At 31.6% G+C, this 20,018-nt stretch overlaps 2 protein-coding genes across 2 annotated transcripts; both read right to left on the reverse strand.

The window, feature by feature from the left end:
• Positions 1-8,492: 8,492 nt before the first annotated feature.
• LOC139852510 (alpha-mannosidase I MNS4-like) lies at positions 8,493-14,437 on the reverse strand. Its single transcript, XM_071841810.1, has 17 exons — positions 14,277-14,437; positions 13,183-13,302; positions 12,989-13,081; positions 12,730-12,816; positions 12,542-12,632; positions 12,204-12,259; positions 11,979-12,051; positions 11,728-11,837; positions 11,514-11,564; positions 11,294-11,382; positions 10,641-10,722; positions 10,406-10,519; positions 10,206-10,285; positions 9,766-9,901; positions 9,264-9,334; positions 8,913-9,162; positions 8,493-8,784 (listed from the first exon to the last, which is right to left on the reverse strand). The coding sequence occupies exons 1-17, from the start codon at positions 14,415-14,417 to the stop codon at positions 8,572-8,574; spliced, it is 1,857 nt and encodes a 618-aa protein (XP_071697911.1). The 5' UTR covers positions 14,418-14,437; the 3' UTR covers positions 8,493-8,571.
• A 3,791-nt stretch (positions 14,438-18,228) lies between these two features.
• On the reverse strand, positions 18,229-18,804 carry LOC139855117 (uncharacterized). The gene has a single exon (XM_071844366.1). The coding sequence runs from the start codon at positions 18,802-18,804 to the stop codon at positions 18,229-18,231; it is 576 nt and encodes a 191-aa protein (XP_071700467.1).
• Between the last annotated feature and the right edge of the window lie 1,214 nt (positions 18,805-20,018).

Below are 20,018 nucleotides of genomic sequence, written 5' to 3' on the forward strand. Positions count from 1 at the left end.
GTAAGGAATCATCCACTTTAACTATCTGCAAATTTTGAGTCTCCAATTCTTTTTCTTGATGTCGAATTTTGGAGTCAATGTTTCAAAACAAAAAGTCAAACGAACCGTTCTTCTTAAAATTTGAATCTGTTTTAATGTTTAGGTTCAATTGATAATTTATAAAGTTTCTATAGATGATTTAAGACGTCTTTCATGGTATAGTCTTAAGCTAAAAGGATTCAAATTTTGAAAATGGGTTTTGAGTTCTTCGCGAGTTAACAGCAGGTTTTTGTTATGTAAATTAATTTTTTTTTCTTTTCTTTTGTTGCCTGTTAATCAGATGTATCAAATACAGGTTATGTATAATTAAATTTCAAGTTTTAATTCAAACCTTAAAATCTGATTAATTGGGTTCTGGATGATTGAGTTATGAAGAAGGAGAAGGAGATTAGGGATAATTGATACGAGTTATATATATATATAGAAGGGATATTTAATCAGAAAAATCAAAACAGACGAGTGGTAAGGAGTGTTTATGCGTGAGCGGGAGGTCTTGGGTTCGAGCCCGGTTCGGGACATTTTTTTTAGAAAGGCTTATGGAAGGTAGTTTTCATTACAAAAATTATGATTATTATTATTATTGTTAGTATGATTATTATTATCATTATTATAATTATTATTATCATTATTATTGATTATTATTAGTATTATAATTACTAGTATTAATAATTAATACTTATTATTATTATTAGGATTATAGTAAGTTAACTATTACTAATATTGTTATCACTACAAAGTATTAACAGTTGGTATTATTATTATTATTATTATTATTATTATTATTATTATTATTATTATTATTATTATTATTATTATTATTATTATTATTATTAAATATTATGAATATCATTTACTATTAGTAATATCAATTAGTATTATAATTATTATTATTATTATTATTATTATTATTATTTATCACTTATTATTATTTTTATGACTATGTAAGTATAATTATTATTAATATTATTAATATTATTAATATTATCATTAGTATTATAGGTATTACTAGAAATATAAATTTTACCATTTTAGTATTAATATCATTATTATGAGTATGATTAATATTATTATTATTATGGAAATAATACAATTTATTTTCATAAATATTAGTATTACTATCATTTTATAAATATTAGAATTATTATCATTAACATAAGTATTATTAATAGGATTATCATTATTAGTATTATTAACATTAAAAATTATTATAATTATAATCAAATACAACTTTTATTTACTATTATTAATATTATATATTATCATGTATATAAAAATATACTTAAAAGTAATATTACATATAAGTATGAATTAATTATATTAACAATCTTTATATAAATATCCATATATAACAAATTAGGTATTTTTAATATATATATATATATATATATATATATATATATATATATATATATATATATATATATATATATATATATATATAACTATATAAATAATAATCATTTTTAAATATATATACAAATCAAATAAATAGTATATATAAAGTTATAATATATGAAATTGTTCGATTAAGATTATATGTATTAATGAATATACAAATGATATAGGTTCGTGAATCCAAGGCCAACCCTGCAAGGTTCAGTTTCGTCGTATGAATATTTTTACTACAAAATATTGTATCGTGAGTTCACTTGATTCCCTTTTACTCTTTACATTTTTGGGACTGAGAATACATGCGCTGTTTTTATAACTATTTTATTAAATGCTTTTGCAATATATATTTTTGGACTAAGAATACATGAGATGCTTTTATAAATGTTTGACGAGATAGACACAAGCAAAACATTCCTCGAATGAATTATTATACAGACAGAAGTTCTGTTGATTATCATCTGGATTAGTTGAACGTTATAATTGCCACTAATTGATGTGAATATTTTCCCCTGATTATTATAGCTTGGTAACCTAAGAATTAGGAAACGAGTATGGCCCCTAATTCACGCGAATCCTAAAGGTAGCTACCGGGTATAACACCCCCACCCAGAATGTTCACTAGACGGAAGAGCTAGTGGGCGTGGTGTTTAGTACTTCGAGGTTTAAATATTTATTACAGACTGAAAGTTCTGTTTATTTTGGGGATATGTATGATGCGCATTAAATGTTAAGGTCGGTTACCAAGCAAGCAAAGCAAAGCGAATGTTATGTATCGAGAGAATGATTTTTATACACAGGTTATGTGTATGATATTTTGTACACGAGATATGTGTACGGTTATAAAGAATTGTTGAAAAATGGTTTCGTACACGAGATATGTGTACTGTATTTAAAAGAAATCGCATGTACATTACAGGTGGGTGTAGGATTCGGGCCCATTTGTACCATGTACATTTGAATCTTGTGGTCTATCAAAATTATGAATTTTATTGTTTATTATAAACCTATGAACTCACCAACCTTTTGGTTGACACTTTTAAGCATGTTTATTCTCAGGTAGGAAAGAAATCTTCCGTTGTGCATTTTCTCATTTTAAAAGGTATTACATGGAGTCGTTCATGGCATATAGAGGTCTGTACCTCGCAATAGGACCAGCTGTTGAAGACTTCGTCCAGATGGATTAGGACGGGTCGCTACAGTGTACACTAGCTTAGGTTACAAGTTTGTACAACTTCCTTTCATTTCTTTTTTGTTTTGTTATTCATCTTTTAATTAATTAATTAATTAATTTTCATTTTATTTAAAAGAAGTGGCTTTATATTTAAATAACGCATTCAGAATCTCCTTTTGAATTTCTTTAATTTTTAAACATTTAGTTAACCGACCACTAATCGCTTTTTTTACAAGTTAAATTCATCGACTGTTAACTGAAAAAACCACCACGCAATGAAGTCATCTTTTTTATAACTTCCTTTTACTTCCTTTTTTCTTCTTTTTTCTTTTTTACCCTTTAATTGCTCGGCCGTTAACCCTTTCTTTATACGTTTAAATAAATGATCGTTAAACGATGAAAACAACCCCGCAGCGAAGCGTGAACGTTTTATCCTCATTGAGACAAATTGACACCACCAGATTAGTACCATCAGCTCATAGTGATAGCCCTTGTATTACCTTCAAAACACATTTAAACTCCGGGATTATCAAATGTTTTGTATATCATTTTGATGACTTCTTAACAATTAGAGTAACAATCTATGCATACACAATGATCGAAAAATAACATTGATGTCTCGTGTTGAATAGATGACATACATATAAAAAGTTTGTAAAGAACATGCCTGTGACAACAACGGGTTTGTTAAAATGATACGGAGTATAGATCTTTTTAGTATAGTAACTTAGATGTACATTGTATTAGTTTCAAAAGTTATTTATATAAATAGAAGTGTGTTGATTTATGTACTACAAAATAATATTCGTTTCTCATTGTTTTGCATGAATGAACTCTTGTTTAAAAACTGTAAGTAAATGTTGTCAACAATTGTATTCAAATGTGATTTGAATGTGGTAAAACTTTTTTATCACTACAAATCCAAATAAGACAGAATATGAATCATTCCAAATAATTTGATGTAGTAACCACTTCAAATCTACATCAGGTGCGTTTTAAAGTAGAAGAACCTTCCATATTGTAAGAACAACTAAATAAACATTAGATTGGTCAAAAAAACTGAGATAGCAATGTCTCCAGGTTACTAAAAACAATTCAAATATCAGGGAACTCTAAAGCAGCTTAGTAAATGGGTCAGTTTAGCCTTGCTTACTGCAGATATAACCATACTAACACTCTAGTTGAGTGACTTAGACTTGTGCTTTACACAATAGCACCAACACAATTGAAAATATGGTTGTAACACACTGCTAGTTCCGGACAATGTAAAGAGATACAATCATCCTCTGTGTTACATGTTAGTCAAGTGAGAATTGGGGGGGAAAACAGAAACATGTGCAGTTGAGGAGATGACAAGTAGATCAAGAATTAGTAATATTGCTAGCTTCATAATTGTTGTAGTAGTATTTTAATTTTTGATAGGATATAGAATGGGAGTATATTTGATGAGACATAACTCGGTACCAACTATAAAGGGTAGAACTTGGTGTTAATTGCCAATTAGTTAGGAGATCATGGGTATTTACGTGTAGGAGTAAACAAGCTGTAACTTACTTCCATTTTTTGATTATTCTTAACTATTTAAATCATTATGTATTATGTAATTATTAATTAATATATTCAAAAAGAAAAGCTTAAGTTACAAGTTCTCACATCAATTTATATTTTAGCTTTTTAATTGCATATCTCGCATCAATAACTTTGGCCCAGTTGGTTCTGGCGCACGGTAGCTTAGGTTACAAGTTTGTACAACTTCCTTTCTTTTCTTTTTTGTTTTGTTATTTATCTTTTAATTAATTAATTTATTTTCATTTTATTTAAAAGAAGTGGCTTTATATTAAAATAACGCATTCAGAATCTCCTTATGAATTTCTTTTATTTTTTAAACATTTAGTTAACCGACCACTAATCGCTTTGTTTACAAGTTAAATTTATCGACTGTTAACTGAAAAAATACACCCCGCAACGAAGTCATCTTTTTTATAACTTTCATTTACTTCCTTTTTTCTTCCTTTTTAATTCCTTTTCTTTTTTACCATTTAATTGCCCGACCGTTAACCATTTCTTTATACGTTTAAATAACCGACCGTTAAACGATGAAAACAACCCCGCAGCGAAGCGTGAGCTTTTCAACATCATTTAGACCATGTGACACCACAAGATTAGTACCAGCAACTCATAGTGACAGCCCTTGTATTACCTTCAAAACACATTTAAACTCTGGGATTATCAAATGTTTTGTATATCATTTTGATGACTTGTTAACAACTAGAGTAACAATCTATGCATACGCAATGATCGAATAATAACATTGATGTCTCATGTTAAAAAGAGGACACACATATACAAAGTTTGTAAAGAATATGCCTGTGACAACAACGGGTTTGTTAAAATGATACGGGGTATAGATCTTTTTAGTATAGTAACCTAGATGTACATTGTATTAGTTTCAAAAGTTATTTATATAAATAGAAGTGTGTTGATTTATGTACTACGAGTACAATATAATATTCGTTTCTCATTGTTTTGCATGAATGAACTCTTGTTTAAAAACTGTAAGTAAATGTTGTCAACAAGTGTATTCAAATGCGATTTGAGTGTGGTAAAACTCTTTTATCACTACAAAGCCAAATAAGATAGAATATGAATCATTTCAAATAATTTGATGTAGTAACTACTTCAAATCTACATCAGGTACATTTTAAAGTAGAAGAACCTTCGATATTGTAACAACAACTAAATAAACATTAGATTGGTAAAAAGAACTGAGATAACATTGTCTCCAGGTTACTAAAAACATTTCAAATATCAGGGAACTCCAAAGCAGGTTATTAAATGGGTCAGTTTAGCCTTGCTTACTACAGATATAACCATACTAACACTCCATTTGAGTGACTTAAACTTGTGCATTACACAACAGCACCAACACATTTGAAAATGTGGTTGTAACACACTGCTAGCTCTGGACAATGTAAAGAGATACAATTATCCTCTGTGTTACATGATAGGCAAGTGCGAATTTGGGGAAAACAGAAACATGTGCAGTTGGGGAGATGACAAGTAGAGCAAGAATTAGTAGTATTGCTAGCTTCATAATTGTTGTAGTAGTATTTTAATTTTTTATAGGATATAGAATGGGAGTGTATTTGATGAGACATGATTCGGTATCAACTATAAAGTGTAGAACTTGGTGTTAATTACCAATTAGTAAGGAGATCATGGGTATTTACGTGTGGGAGTAAACAAGATGTAACTTACTTTCATTTTCATTGATTATTCATAGCTATTTCAAGCATTATGTAGTATGTAATTATCAATCAATATATTCAAAAAGAAAAAGCTTATGTTACAAGTTCTCGCATCAATTTATATTTTAGCTTTTTAATTGCATATCTCGCATCAATAACTTTGGTCTAGTTGGTTTTGGCGCACACTAGCTTAGGTTACAAGTTTGTACAACTTCCTTTCTTTTCTTTTTTGTTTTGTTATTCATCTTTTAATTAATTAATTTATTTTCATTTTATTAAAAGAAGTGGCTTTATATTTAAATAACACATTTAGAATCTCCTTTTGAATTTCTTTAAATTTTAAACATTTAGTTAACTGACCACTAATTGTTTTTTTACAAGTTAAATTTATCGATTGTTAACTGGAAAAAAACCACCCCGCAATGAAGTCATTTTTTTTATAACTTCCTTTTACTTCCTTTTTAATTCCTTTTCTTTTTTACCATTTAATTGCCCGACCGTTAACCCTTTCTTTATACATTTAAATAGCCGACCGTTAAACGATGAAAACAACCCCGCAACGAAGCGTGAGATTTTTATCCTCAGTGAGACCAATTGACACCACCAGATTAGTACCAGCGACACATAGTGACAGCCCTTGTATTACCTTTAAAACACATTTAAACTCCGGGATTACCAAATGTTTTGTATATCATTTTGATGACTTGTTAACAATTAGAGTAACAATCTATGCATACACAATGATTGAATAATAACATTGATGTCTCGTGTTGAATAGAGGACACACATATACAAAGTTTGTAAAGAATATGTCTGTGACAACAACGGGTTTGTTAGAATGATACAGAGTATAGATCTTTTTAGTTTAGTAACTTAGATGTACATTGTATTAGTTTCAAAAGTTATTTATATAAATAGAAGTGTGTTGATTTATGTACTACAAAATAATATTCGTTTCTCATTGTTTTGCATGAATGAACTATTGTATAAAAACTGTAAGTAAATGTTGTCAACAAGTGTATTCAAATGCGATTTGAATGTGGTAAAACTTTTTTATCTCTACAAAGCCAAATAAGACAGAATATGAATCATTCCAAATAATTTGTTGTAGTAACCACTTCAAATCTACATCAGGTACATTTTAAATTAGAAGAATCTTCCATATTGTATGAACAGCTAAATAAACATCAGATTAGTCAAAAAACTGAGATAGCATTGTCTCTAGGTTACTAAAAACATTTGAAATATCAGGAAACTCCAAAGCGGGTTAGTAAATGGGTCAGTTTAGCTTTTCTTACTACAGATATAACCATACTAACACTCCTCTGTGTTACATCTTAGGCAAGTGCGAATTTGGGGAAAAACATAAACATGTGCAAGTGGGGATATAACAAGTAGAGCAAGAATTAGTAGTATTGCTAGCTTAATAATTGTTGCAGTAGTATTTTTAATTTTTGATAGGGTATAGAATGTGAGTGTATTTGATGAGAGACGACTCGGTACCAACTATAAAGGGTAGAACTTGGTGTTAATTGCCAATTAGTTAGGAGATCTTGGGTATTTAAGTGTGGGAGTAAACAAGATGTAACTTACATCCATTTTCATTGATTATTCTTAGCTATTTAAAGCATTATGTAGTATGTAATTATCATTCAATATATTCAAAAAGAAAAGCTTAGGTTACAAGTTGTCGCATAAATTTATATTTTAGCTTTTTAATTGCATTTCTCGCATCAATATATTTGGCCCAGTTGGTTGTGGCGCACACTAGCTTAGGTTACAAGTTTGTAAAACTTCATTTCTTTTCTTTTTTGTTTTGTTATTTATCTTTTAATTAACTAATTTATTTTCATTTTATTTAAAAGATGTGGCTTTATATTTGAATAATGCATTCAGAATCTGCTTTTGAATTCCTTTAATTGTTATACATTTAGTTAACCGACCACTAATCGTTTTTTTACAAGTTAAATTTAACGAGTGTAAACTGAAAAAACCACCTCGCAACAAAGTCATCTTTTTTATAACTTCCTTTTTTCCTTCTTTTTTAATACCTTTTCTTTTTTAACATTTAATTGCCCGACCGTTAACCCTTTCTTTATATGTTCAAATAACCGACCGTTAAACGACGAAAACAATCCCGCAGCGAAGCGTGAGCTTTTTATCCTCATTGAGACCAATTGAGGCTTTAATTGCGGCATACAAACTTGGTGTAAGTTGAGCTTTCTAAGCAGTTGTAGTTTTGGTACTTGTTTTTGGTCCTTATCGGGTTGTACTATGTTTCTGGTGGTATTGTATGGGTATGCTATGTAGGCTAGGTTTGTTAGTTTTGGTTGCTTTGTTTCTTTTAGCTTGGTTGATGGCTTATTTTTAGATAGTTCGAGGTTAGTTAGGATTTCTTGTATTCGCTTTCTAGTTGCAAGGCTTGCTAGTAGTGGTTTCTCTCCTTTTGTTGTTTGCCTTTTGGCGCTTTCATATTTTTATGAAAGCTCCTTTGTTATAGAAGTTTCATTTTTTTCGCAAAAAAAAAAAAAAAAAAAATGTTACATGGAGTATAAATCTATAAATAAATATATAGAATTGATATTAGTATAGTATATTAATAATAATAATAATTAATAATATAATGTACAACATATGAGGGGTAAATTTCACCCGAAACTCTAATCAAGCAAAAATTGATGTACATTCTATCACGCAATTGCAATCAAACTTAAAAATCTACTAATTTTCATTAGTCACTGATCCTTGGTTAGTTGACTCATTCATTGATCCATAGTTAGAGACCGAATCCGAAAGCACTACTAATGACTGGCTTTGATCATCACCATTCTCACTTTTGTGTGTAGACGGCGGCTCATCTTCATGGACCACGTCTGGTGAAGCCACGTATGATAAGCCATACATTTGCTCATGCGTTAGTCCCGGACAAAACCCCTAGGATACACATTACATACATGTTATGTTACCTTCACCCAATTTATTTATGTAATAAAAAAGAAGGAAGAAACATCAATTCGGGGCGTATTATACAATTATTACCAAATTTGAAGTTAGGAACTAACCTTGATAATTTCAGACGAAGAAGAGGACTTATGAAAGGCGTATTTTGTAACGTAGCTAGTGGACCCCAGACCTTTTTGAAATCGAGTGCTATTATTACTTTGGTGAGAATCCTTGGATATATAAGAGGAGGAAGAATCCTGGTCAAAGTTGCTGCTTTTACAGTATGCTCCATAATATGAACAATGTTCACGGATAAGCGTAATTCTAGGAGTCATGGGCAATAGGTGGCCTTCTGTGCTGAATATATACCTGCAAACGAAACCCCATTATTATTTTGAATGTATGCAAATTAACATTGGAGAGGGTTAGAATAAAAATTGTTTATAAGAAAACTCGAAACGAGAACTCACTTGTAGGGCCCATTTTCGACTAGGTTATCAGGACCAGCAGCCAAATCAAAAAGCAGCCACAAATATTTTGCCTATATCATATCAAACAGGTTTCCGTCATACGTCATTCATGCATAAAATTAAAAATAAAGTGAACTAGAGGATGTTTGGATTTGCTAATTAACACAGACAATCACAACATGCAGTACCAAAAATCAGTTTTTCGTGTCTCGAGAAAGGTAAACACAAAGACAGATTCTGCTTGTAACTATTAATAATTTAGGTTCAAATAATAAATTTTATAAAAACTGAAGGAAACTGATTATCAAAAAGTAAATCAATACGAAGTATGACATAATCTTATCTCAATATACCCTAATTTCACAAGAATGACATTTTTGGCCACTTGATTTTCAAATTTTTAGATCAACTAGGGATTAAAACCACAAAATAACTTGCAAAATGCACATCCAAACACACTCTTAGTAAACAAAACAACAAAGAAAGTGCACATAATAATTACCGTTTCAGCTAAAAAGAAACTCTCCATGTGATCTTCCTGCTTATGAAACTCAACATCTGATATGTGACAATATCCACATGTGCAACGAGCTCCATATTGCAAGCTACTAACAATGTCTCGTCCTACATCAAGATACCTGAAAATAAAAAATACATCCAAACCTTGAGATTCTTTGGTAAAGGGTCTCAGACTAATTATATGCTTTTGAATGGGTCAATGACTCGATTCGGGTAATCTTTAATCTCTAACAGGTCAAACTGGTAAAATTGAGTCCAGAGAAAAAGAGTAGAATAGTGTGTAAACCGTGTTTTTAATGCGTAAAACTACCAAAATCATTTTTTATAGGTAATATGCTAATACTATTATTTATATAATACATGTCAAAATCTAAATAATCATTATTTGAAACAGTAATCGTCAAATAAATTAAGAAAACCAACCTAGGATCACGGGTAGCTTTGTAGAGCCAGTATGTGCTCTCGATGAGTTCTGGACGCAGTGGATAGCTCTTTTGACCATACTGCACATTCAATTAAAATGGTCGAATTATTTCATGTTAATAAATCTTTTTTGCCAAAATTAAAGCCAAAAGATCCAATACAAAAAAAAAAAAAAAAAAAAATTCAATGTAATTAATTACCTGAACAGTAAAAGAGGCAAGATTGAAGCCTTCTGGAGTGAAACCATATCTTTTCCAGACACTAAAAAACGCAGAATGCGTTCGAATAGCAGGATCAATATCTCCAGCTAAAACCTTCCTTTCCAAATTGAGTTAAAATAGTCAGTTTTACGTTCACGGGACGTTTTGGAACATTTGAAGTTCATTAATTACACTATTTGCTCAAAAAAGGAAAAATGCATAACGTTATTATTACCTGGAGACCTGGCCAGAACGCTTGTAGACTATTAAATAGTGGCCAAACAAGTGCAGCAGAATTCATATTCACTTCTACATACCTACACACCTTTAAAAATATGTCATCCTTTATCTAGGACTTCACAAATAACTATTTAGCAAAACATTAAATAAAATCAACAAATCATTATGATGTTTAGAATTTTCATGAAATATTTTAAAATGCCAGAGTCTTGTTTGACTTTTTTTCAACTTCACCATCTGGATTAAATCTTGACCACTTTCAGATACTGATGTAGCAATCAGTGAAGTGGGGGGTTTAGCCCCCAAACGCTCAAAACCATATGGGGTTTTGATAAAGTTGCTTTCTTTACAGATCTGAGAACTGGGTTGGCTGTTGATTTTGTTAAAGTTTGAATCTTTAACCCTAAATTGATGAGAAAATGAAGTTCTTGAAACAAGATTAGGGTGACTGTTGATTAGGTATTCTGATAGGGTTTTGACAAAGTGACAGATGATGAAGGAAGCAGATTCAACAACATCATTTTGCTCTATTTATGTTCACTTCTACATATCTACACATCTTTGAAAATATGTCATCCCGTAACTAGGACTTCACAATTATCTATTTGACAAAACATCAAATTAAACTGTAAATCGGTTATATTTTACCAAGGATCGTGAAAGAGATAGTGCATAGCTGCCCCATAAGCTTCTTGGAAGATATACAAATACTCTTCGTCTCCAAATAAAATGTACGCCTGTTCAAGAAACCACATAAAAATGAAGTGAATGAAGCTAGAATATTGTGTAAATATTTGACAACAGCTTCATTAAAGGGCATTAAATAGTTACATTTTTCTTATGAATCTGTAGTCAATACGATATATACCTTTAAAAGATATTCATAGAATGAGTCAATACTTGTTCCTATTCCAGCATCCTGAAAAAAATCAGAAAGAAAAATTTGATAATATGTTATAGAGAACAAAAATATTAAAGATTACATGATATTTAACATGAAGATATTTTTTGATGTTAAATATATTAAAAAAGGATGATAAAATTAAAATATTATTTATAATAACATTAGCTTCAGAGACAACCTTCTGTGTCCATTCACCAGTAAAAACATCAATATGAGCACCGACTAAATTTATCTTGGATCGACGTGCCCATATTCCTCGAACAGCATTCTTGGTAACTTGCTCAAATACTAAAAAAAAAAAAAAAAAAAAACATAAGTAAAACCATATAAACTTACTGTGTGTATGTGTTTGTTACTTTGAATGAGTATTATTATTTGAGCATGTTATGTTATATGTTATAACTGAAATTATATCGTAAACAAACTTACTGGGGTCATCTGTTAAACGACTAAGCACCCCAAACTCTAATGTCAAAGTACCGCCACCAGCCGTAGATGTAATCTGAAAAAACAAATCCGTAAGATTATAGAAACTCTAAATACACCAAACATGAAACTAACATATAAAGATTGATAAATAAGAGCTAAAGTAATAACAACTTTCTATATATGTAATGGTCCTTCGAGCATACTTCTTAAAACTACAAGCCCTACCTTACTTTCATTTTCATCAACTCCGTACAACAGATTAACCGATCCATATGGAATTCCTACAACAGATAAAAGCATAATATCAAATATAAACTTTAGTGCACAAGTTATCAAATATAACTACTCAAGTGTCTTTGAAAGCGGTAAAAAGTTCATAATATTAACAAATATTTAAAAAGATAGCTTTTTGATGAAAATTACATAACTTAATAAACTATAATGCGTACAACTCGACAGATAGAGTAATAAATAACCAAAAACATTCTAAAGATGCTTATTTTTTTTTGGAACAATTTGATCATTGAATGAAAATAAATACCGAAGATCAGAATAAGAAATACCTGTTGGAGTGTCGAACGCCGGTAATAACCTACGAGCAAGGTCCTCGGAAAGGTGAAGAAGTTCATCATCATATGAAGGGATACGCATACCCTGTCGGTGTTTCATTAAAAAGAGTACAGTTTAGTTTAAAAGAATATGTTAAAAAAAAAAAAAAAGTATATTATAACAAAATAATAAGAACAGATACCGTAGCATAATCACTTGCAATGAGATGAGCAGAAAGCAAACCTCCTAGGATCCGTATCGTAGTTTCAAACAAGGATACTGTTTTATTCTGAATATGTTATTAGAAAAAGCTAGATATTTAATTAAACTTGACCCAACAGATATGTTAACGGTGACGATGAACAGTAGCTATAATGAATAAGCAATAAAGATTCGGTCGTGTCAAATAAAAATATATGACATTATGTTGAATATATCAAAAAGAGTAAAACCATACTCACAATATCAAATCTAAGATTTTTACTAATCCATTCGACAGAAGAAGTGAATCGTTCCTTGTCGCCAAGCAAAGCTAAGGTATCTAACGAGTCGATCTGCACTGGTGAAGTATATCAACGTCATGATTATTACATTACATTTAAATTATTAAATAAAAATAAATAAATAGTATATGAAATAAGAAAGAAGACGTTACCAATGTTAGAGCATAGCCACCAAGAGTGTCTTCCCCTTCACACGAAAGAGGTTTTAACTCATCACGTGGAAACGCATGATCCATGTATCCATCAAATGCATGATAAAACATCTCACCAACCTATATCATCATCATCATCATCATGAAAAGGCACATCATCAGAGTATAATAATTGTATAATAAATTAACTCCATTAACGGGTGTATTTGGATGTGTATTTTGAAATTGATAAGCCGAATTTCATTAACGTTTTCATAAATAATTAGTACAAATTCTACCAAAGGAAGCACGTCAAGAATATCCAAAGACTATCCGAACATCATATTTGATTAAATCGAATTATCTGATTTTCATTAATCAATATCAAATAATTACTTTTAATAAATAAGCATAGCTGATAACAAAAGGGAATGCAGAACAACTTATATATATCCTACAATTGAGACACTTTTCCTACACATGTCAAATTGAAATACTTCATCTATATTCTTTTTAGTAATTCTAGCTATTAGTAAAACTTAAAGCTTCCCAACAACTAACACCCTCATTAGTGATCATAATAGCTTCAATCTCTATATAAAAAATCCCAACACTATCTCCTAAAGCCATCTAACTATCTGATTATGACTATATAGTATCATGATATTACAACATCAAATCGATCCCTAATACCATTAAATCAATACTTCATTCAAACACAGATTAGCCCTAAAATTACCTTTTTTCCATTGAAAATAAATAAATAAATAAATAGCTATTAAAATAAATCCAATAGCAGATTATACAACTTTGAAACATTGTTAATCGTCAAAAACTCCAAAAACAAACTTTAATAATCAAACAAATTAGGCATCTTTAATCGAAATTCAAAAGGGTAATTAAGTAAAAGACAAAATTTCCCCCAATTTTGAATCCAATTCTAAAACAAGAACATGAGATGTTCAGAATATAAGTAACATAACAATCGTAATCAACCTTTGCACATTCTTAGCAACAAAAAAGTTCAAATCTTTGAATACCTACACATGGGGATATTATCTAAACACATAAATATTATAAGATTTAAAAAATATATATATATATAGAATATTGACCTCATTTCTGAGCTGTTTAGCTTCTTCAAAAGTGACACCTTCAGCAGAAACATTGTAAATCGATGTTTTTGAAATTAATAAAAATATGAACAAGAATGCAATCGGTGGTTTCGCGGGTTCCATGGGATTTATCACCCGCATTCAGAAAATTAAAAAATAAATGTTGCTGATTAATAGGATGCAGCTTTTTATTGCAGACACAATACAAAGTTTATTTATACAGTATGTATATTGGTTTGAGTAATTTACATAAATGACCCCTATACTATTTTATACATGTACTTTTAGGCTGTTTGCTCTTGAGTGAATATTTGTTATATCATTTGTGAATAAGCCGAGATGCTCGTGAAGTAGTACAATTCGATTTGTTAGATGTTGATTCGAGTTAAATTTAAATGAACCCAAGCTCTTACTTTAGCATGTTTAGAATTTCATTCGGTAAACAACACGAGTTGGAGTTTGTTATATTCCTTTATATTCCTTTTTGACTCATCATGAGAAATGTATAAAGTAAGTATAGACATTGGGTTTAAAAATGTTCGCAAGTCTTAACTAGCTATTTCGTATGTATTCCACACAAAACGAAATATGGAAAGTGAAATATGGGGAACACAAACTGTATTGTTAAATCATTAACTCACAGCAACTATTTAGTTAGTTTCTTTTTTTTTTTTTTTTTTTTTTGAAAAGTAAGAAGGAATATTTCATTATTTTAGAAATAGCACACGAGAAGGCTTGGCCCAGGAAGGAGCCCAAAGTTGATTACAAAGAATATAAGTGTCGATTTGGGTTTGTGAGGAATCAAACCGAAACATACTACATGATTACACAGTTACACACAGAAATTACATGAGCAACAATTATGGAAAAAGTTAAATACGTGTTCGGATTGTTTAACCACGTGAGCCAATCCATCTTCTTTCCATTTAGGCGATGTGATATCCAATCGAAAGCCTTGATTTAAATTTCGTTCAACATTACCGAGACCCAGCCAACTTTTTCCGCAAAACACCTTGTTGTTGCGATTTTTCCAAAGATAATACGCACAAACCTATTCCGTTGCTTGCCAAATCTTTTTACCCAAACTAGACATAACCACACCATTGTTGCCATGTAGAGTCTCATTAACACTTAGATTAGAAAAATTACCCAAGCCCCACCATTGATATACCCGACTCCAAAGATCCATCGAATGTTTGCAAAAAATAATCGAGTGATCCACCGTTTCCAAGTCATCATCGCATAATGGGCATCTTACACTATGAATGTCTAACCCTCTTTTATCGAGCTCGCACCTGACCGGAATTCGTTTTTTGATTGCTCTCCAAACGAAAATTTCCAATCTTTTTGGGACGAGACGATTACGGAGGGTTTCAGTTGCTGACCCACATGGTGCAATAAGCTCATCATTAATAATATTAGATAAACATTTAACAGTGAATCTACCCAAAGTAGACATTGACTGCGTCACTATTGTTCCGGTTGTACAGATGATTTGCAAGTATGACAACCAATTCGTCTAGCTCTGCACCTGTTCGGCCCATTGGTTCACGGGCCCAATTCCACGTAAATGATGTTTCTAACCCAACGTGCCTGATGTGATCCTAGACTTTGCAACACTTCACATTGTTGAGCCTGTACAAACGAGGAAATTTCTCACATAACTTATAGTTTCCAGCCCACTGTTCTTTCCAAAAAAATGTTGTCGATCCATCACCAATAGTCTTCGAAAATGAATTCTCGAAAGGAATGTTCAAATCTTCAATTATGTTACTTGCTAAAAAAATGTTTTACCAAAGACCCGAAGTTGGAGAATGAATGAATCACTCCCCAACTCCAAGCCACCAAAAGGACCATGAATGCTTTTAATGACATTAACCTAAAGGGAATTGGTTTCGGTTTTGAACCTCCACCACCATTTTTTCAAAAAGAGCCAAATTTTTACTTTTAAGAGACCCAAGATTTAACCACCCCCCCCCCCCCCCCCCCCCCCCGGTTTCGTAAGAAGCTATTACATTGTCCCATTTAACCCAACACATTTTTGAACTCGAACCCGTCCTGCCCCAAAAAGTTTTCGTCTCGCACTCTCAAGTAATTTCAACACACACGGCAGGACACAAAAAAAAGAGAAGTAATACACCGGAAAGCTATTGAGGGTCGATTTGATTAGCACTAAAATTATTAAAAGTCATACTACAATTATTAAAAGTTTATCATAAATTAGTGCTAATCAAATCGACCCTCAAAATTAGTGCTAATCAAGAGAGAAGTAATACAACGGAAGACTATTGAGGGTCGATTTGATTAGCACTAAAATTATTGAAAGTCAAAGTTGAAAAGAAAAGACATGCAAAGTCAAAACAAGACTATTAATATAGGATGGAGAAAATACATACTTTATGGTGAATGTAGTAAAAATGGTAGCGTATATATCACCACTCTTTTATAAAACCTTTTTACGTTTAAGTTATGATTATAGTGATGTTTCTATGTATTTATATACCCCATATTCTTGTTAATATAAATATAAATAAAACTATTTACTATTTACTATTTACGTTACTATAGTTATATACTTATATCCATATATAATTTATTAAAACGGTGCATTTGAAAGTTCAATTATTTTTATATCAATAAAGTAATTAAAAATTATTTTATACAATAAATATAAGAGTATTCATCTGTGTTGAGAAATTTCAAAATTTATTGTCCTTTATCCTTTAACATGTAAAAATATACGAGTATAAAAATGTAGCCACGTTAAATTTATGTGTTCTTTACGCTTCTTACACTATTTTAGTTATTATCTTTGCGTATTGTTGTTATTATCTGTTTATTATGCGGTGGGTGATAACTTTGAGTTATCAAGTTTTTTTTAGGCTCACTAAATTCCTAATACGGTACAGAAAACTTTTATATTTTTGAATTAACTGAATTATTGAACTCTTCTTGGAACATATGTTGCAAACGGAACAGAACAAGTAACTGAAACAACTACCTTGTGCTATTGTCAACTGGAAGATGGTTGTTTGTTTTATAGTGATAATAAGATTATTCGGTACGACTATATATCTCATAACGAAATAAGAAAGACCGCACAATCACGAACCAATAAACACCGAATCAGATAACAATGACGATGGGCGAAACCCGTCTCTAAAATGTGTTCATCGGGTTTGGTTCATCATTTTTCAAACGCTTACTTTTATCGTGCTCTTGATTCTAACTATCTTGCATACCACACATTTCATAGAATAAAAGTGTTTTACCCTATGTAGTGTAAGTTTAACATAGTCATCATAATTCAATGCAATATTTTATATAAATAAAAAATTTTAATAAATTATAAGTTCTATAATTAAAGGTTCAGACTTGGAAAATATAAGGTACTGTTTTAATTCTTACGTCATTCTATGCGAGGTTTCTTTCTTTTTTTTTGAAAGGACAAATTTTATTAAAAAAATGAAATGTACAATACAGGAAACTCGAGAATAATGACAATACAACATAGCTCGAATCTATAACTACAAGATACAAACACGACACTACAGACTATACTTCTAAATATAGGAAGGTATGTGGGGACGCGAGGCAATAGCAGGAAAAAACCCAAATCCATTTTCAAAACCTAAGATGAGATGTCACTTGTGAAGCCAAGCTGAGACGATAACGATTTACAGTGCTGGCAACTTCAGCTACAAAGTAAGTCGGACCGCCTCATTTTATCTCAATCTAAGGCCTTTCAAACGGATAAGGATGAAAAAAACCTACTAGTTAACCAATCTCATCTTTTGATGGAGGGTTGACATCGGACAACATTGGGTTCGCTAGCCATTGTGACCAATTAATATTGAAATATTTACCGCGACAACTAAACCATTCGAAGCATTTGGCTTGGATATCCGAAATAATTTTTGGAACACAAGAGTTGGCTTTACCGAACACTATTTCATTTCGATTTTTCCAAATATAATAGCTTGCGATCCAAACTGTAGCCTGCCAAATGTCGGAACCCTTGACGTTTTGAAACATCGATTTTGGCCTTCGAGAGATCTGATAGGTTAGCAATGTATAGATGATCGAGATTCCACCATGAACGGATTCGATTCCAAATTTCCGTTGCCTTGTTACAATTTATAAGGCAATGTTGAAGAGTTTTGATATCATCGTCATAAACCGGGCATCTCGTGGAGTGAAGATCAATGCCCCTAGCATCGAGTTCGGTTCTAACGGGGAGCCGGTTTTGATTAGCTCGCCATATGAAAATTCCAAACTTTTGGGGAATTAACTCGTTAGTCTCGGTAGGAGAAGGAACAGGGGATAGTGACACTTCTATCTCGGTGAGGATGTTCACAAGAGAGGTGGCCGAATAAAGTTTATTGGGACTGAAATTCCAGCACCATTCATCATTATTTTTCCCAGAAAAATGATATTGTGATATAACGTCCGAGAGCTTTTTTAACTCTGATTCAGCACGCCATTTTGGCTCGGTAGACCAGGCCCAACATGAAAATTTTATATTCATTTTAACATTATAATTTTGGTGATTATTTACAGGTGGACTTGCACTTATGTATTTTGGAGTTTGTTAAATAAACAGAATGGCCCGCAAAACTCCTTTCGATATTTACAACAACATCACTTTTTTTGATCAATCCTTACTTAACTATCCGCGGAAACTCAGCGGATTAAACCGCAGTCCTTTATTTGTGTGAAAATATAGCTGTTATACTTATTTTCAGCGAACACTCCATACCTTTGCATTATAATTCGCGTAATTCTGCTTTAGGCTTTTAGCCAATAAAATATACATATACAATGCTATGTATATGATCAAGTCCCCCCAGTTTATTATGATACATATTGCGAAACAAATGTATCATGAGAAACTCTAAAAATTCGCAGTTATCGCAGCCAATATTCGCATTTGAGGAACTTCGCATTAACCTAGTTACCGTTATAGGAAAAATTTACCGTTTTTATCCATTGCGGCCAATATTACCGTTTGAGTTGTCACAACGGTTAATTAACGCAATCAATTACCATCCTTATTTCCCCTATATATATCGTGCCTCATAATCACTTAATTCTCCATCTACTTTCCTCACCACAATTCGCAATTACATACCTTCACGCTTAACCCTTACGAATTCTTCAATCACAACCTCTCCACTTTAATTAAAAATGAAGATTGACGAAGTCGATCGCAAGGTAGACCCAAGGCCTTGATTAACAAATTGCTAACTAGTCCGGAGGCTAAATCGGCGACATCCTCCGGTCATCAAATCAAACAAGAGAAACTGGCCATTCCCCTTGTTGATTTGACCACAAAGTCACCGTCATCACAAACAGGGTATGCAAAACGACCATTTCAAACACCGCCATCAACGCAGAGCAAGAAGCTCAAGTAAAGCACTCCTTTATACGATAATCTGGTCATAACGGATTATGAAGGAGGCCAACAAACTGGTATGAATCAATCATGTTTAGCGCATATTATTTTATGAAATATGTACGTTTATTGATATAACATTTGCATTTTTTGCAGGAGACTCGCCCTTTAACCCGGTGTTTCCTAGCCCAGATACTGCGGCACAAATCACCGAGCTACTCCGCACTCCCCCTGATTCTTATGGAGTGCGGATTGACGGCCTATCCGGTTATACCTATGCATCTGCTAGCGCTGCTCTGGATCAGCGTCAGCAAATGAAATTAGCAATTCCTGGCGAGCTTCGCCGC

This window comes from Rutidosis leptorrhynchoides, chromosome 6 (genome assembly GCF_046630445.1).
Source record: "Rutidosis leptorrhynchoides isolate AG116_Rl617_1_P2 chromosome 6, CSIRO_AGI_Rlap_v1, whole genome shotgun sequence".
Lineage (NCBI taxonomy): Eukaryota > Viridiplantae > Streptophyta > Magnoliopsida > Asterales > Asteraceae > Rutidosis > Rutidosis leptorrhynchoides.

Coding starts and splice junctions, on each gene's coding strand:
- LOC139852510 (XM_071841810.1), bottom strand. CDS start 14,417: ATGCGGGTGATAAATCCCATGGAACCCGCGAAACCACCGATTGCATTC. Junction 9,902..10,205: donor AAAGCTACCCGTGATCCTAG/GTTGGTTTTCTT, acceptor TTTTATTTTCAG/GTATCTTGATGTAGGACGAG. Junction 8,785..8,912: donor CTTCGTCTGAAATTATCAAG/GTTAGTTCCTAA, acceptor TGTGTATCCTAG/GGGTTTTGTCCGGGACTAAC.
- LOC139855117 (XM_071844366.1), bottom strand. CDS start 18,804: ATGAATATAAAATTTTCATGTTGGGCCTGGTCTACCGAGCCAAAATGG.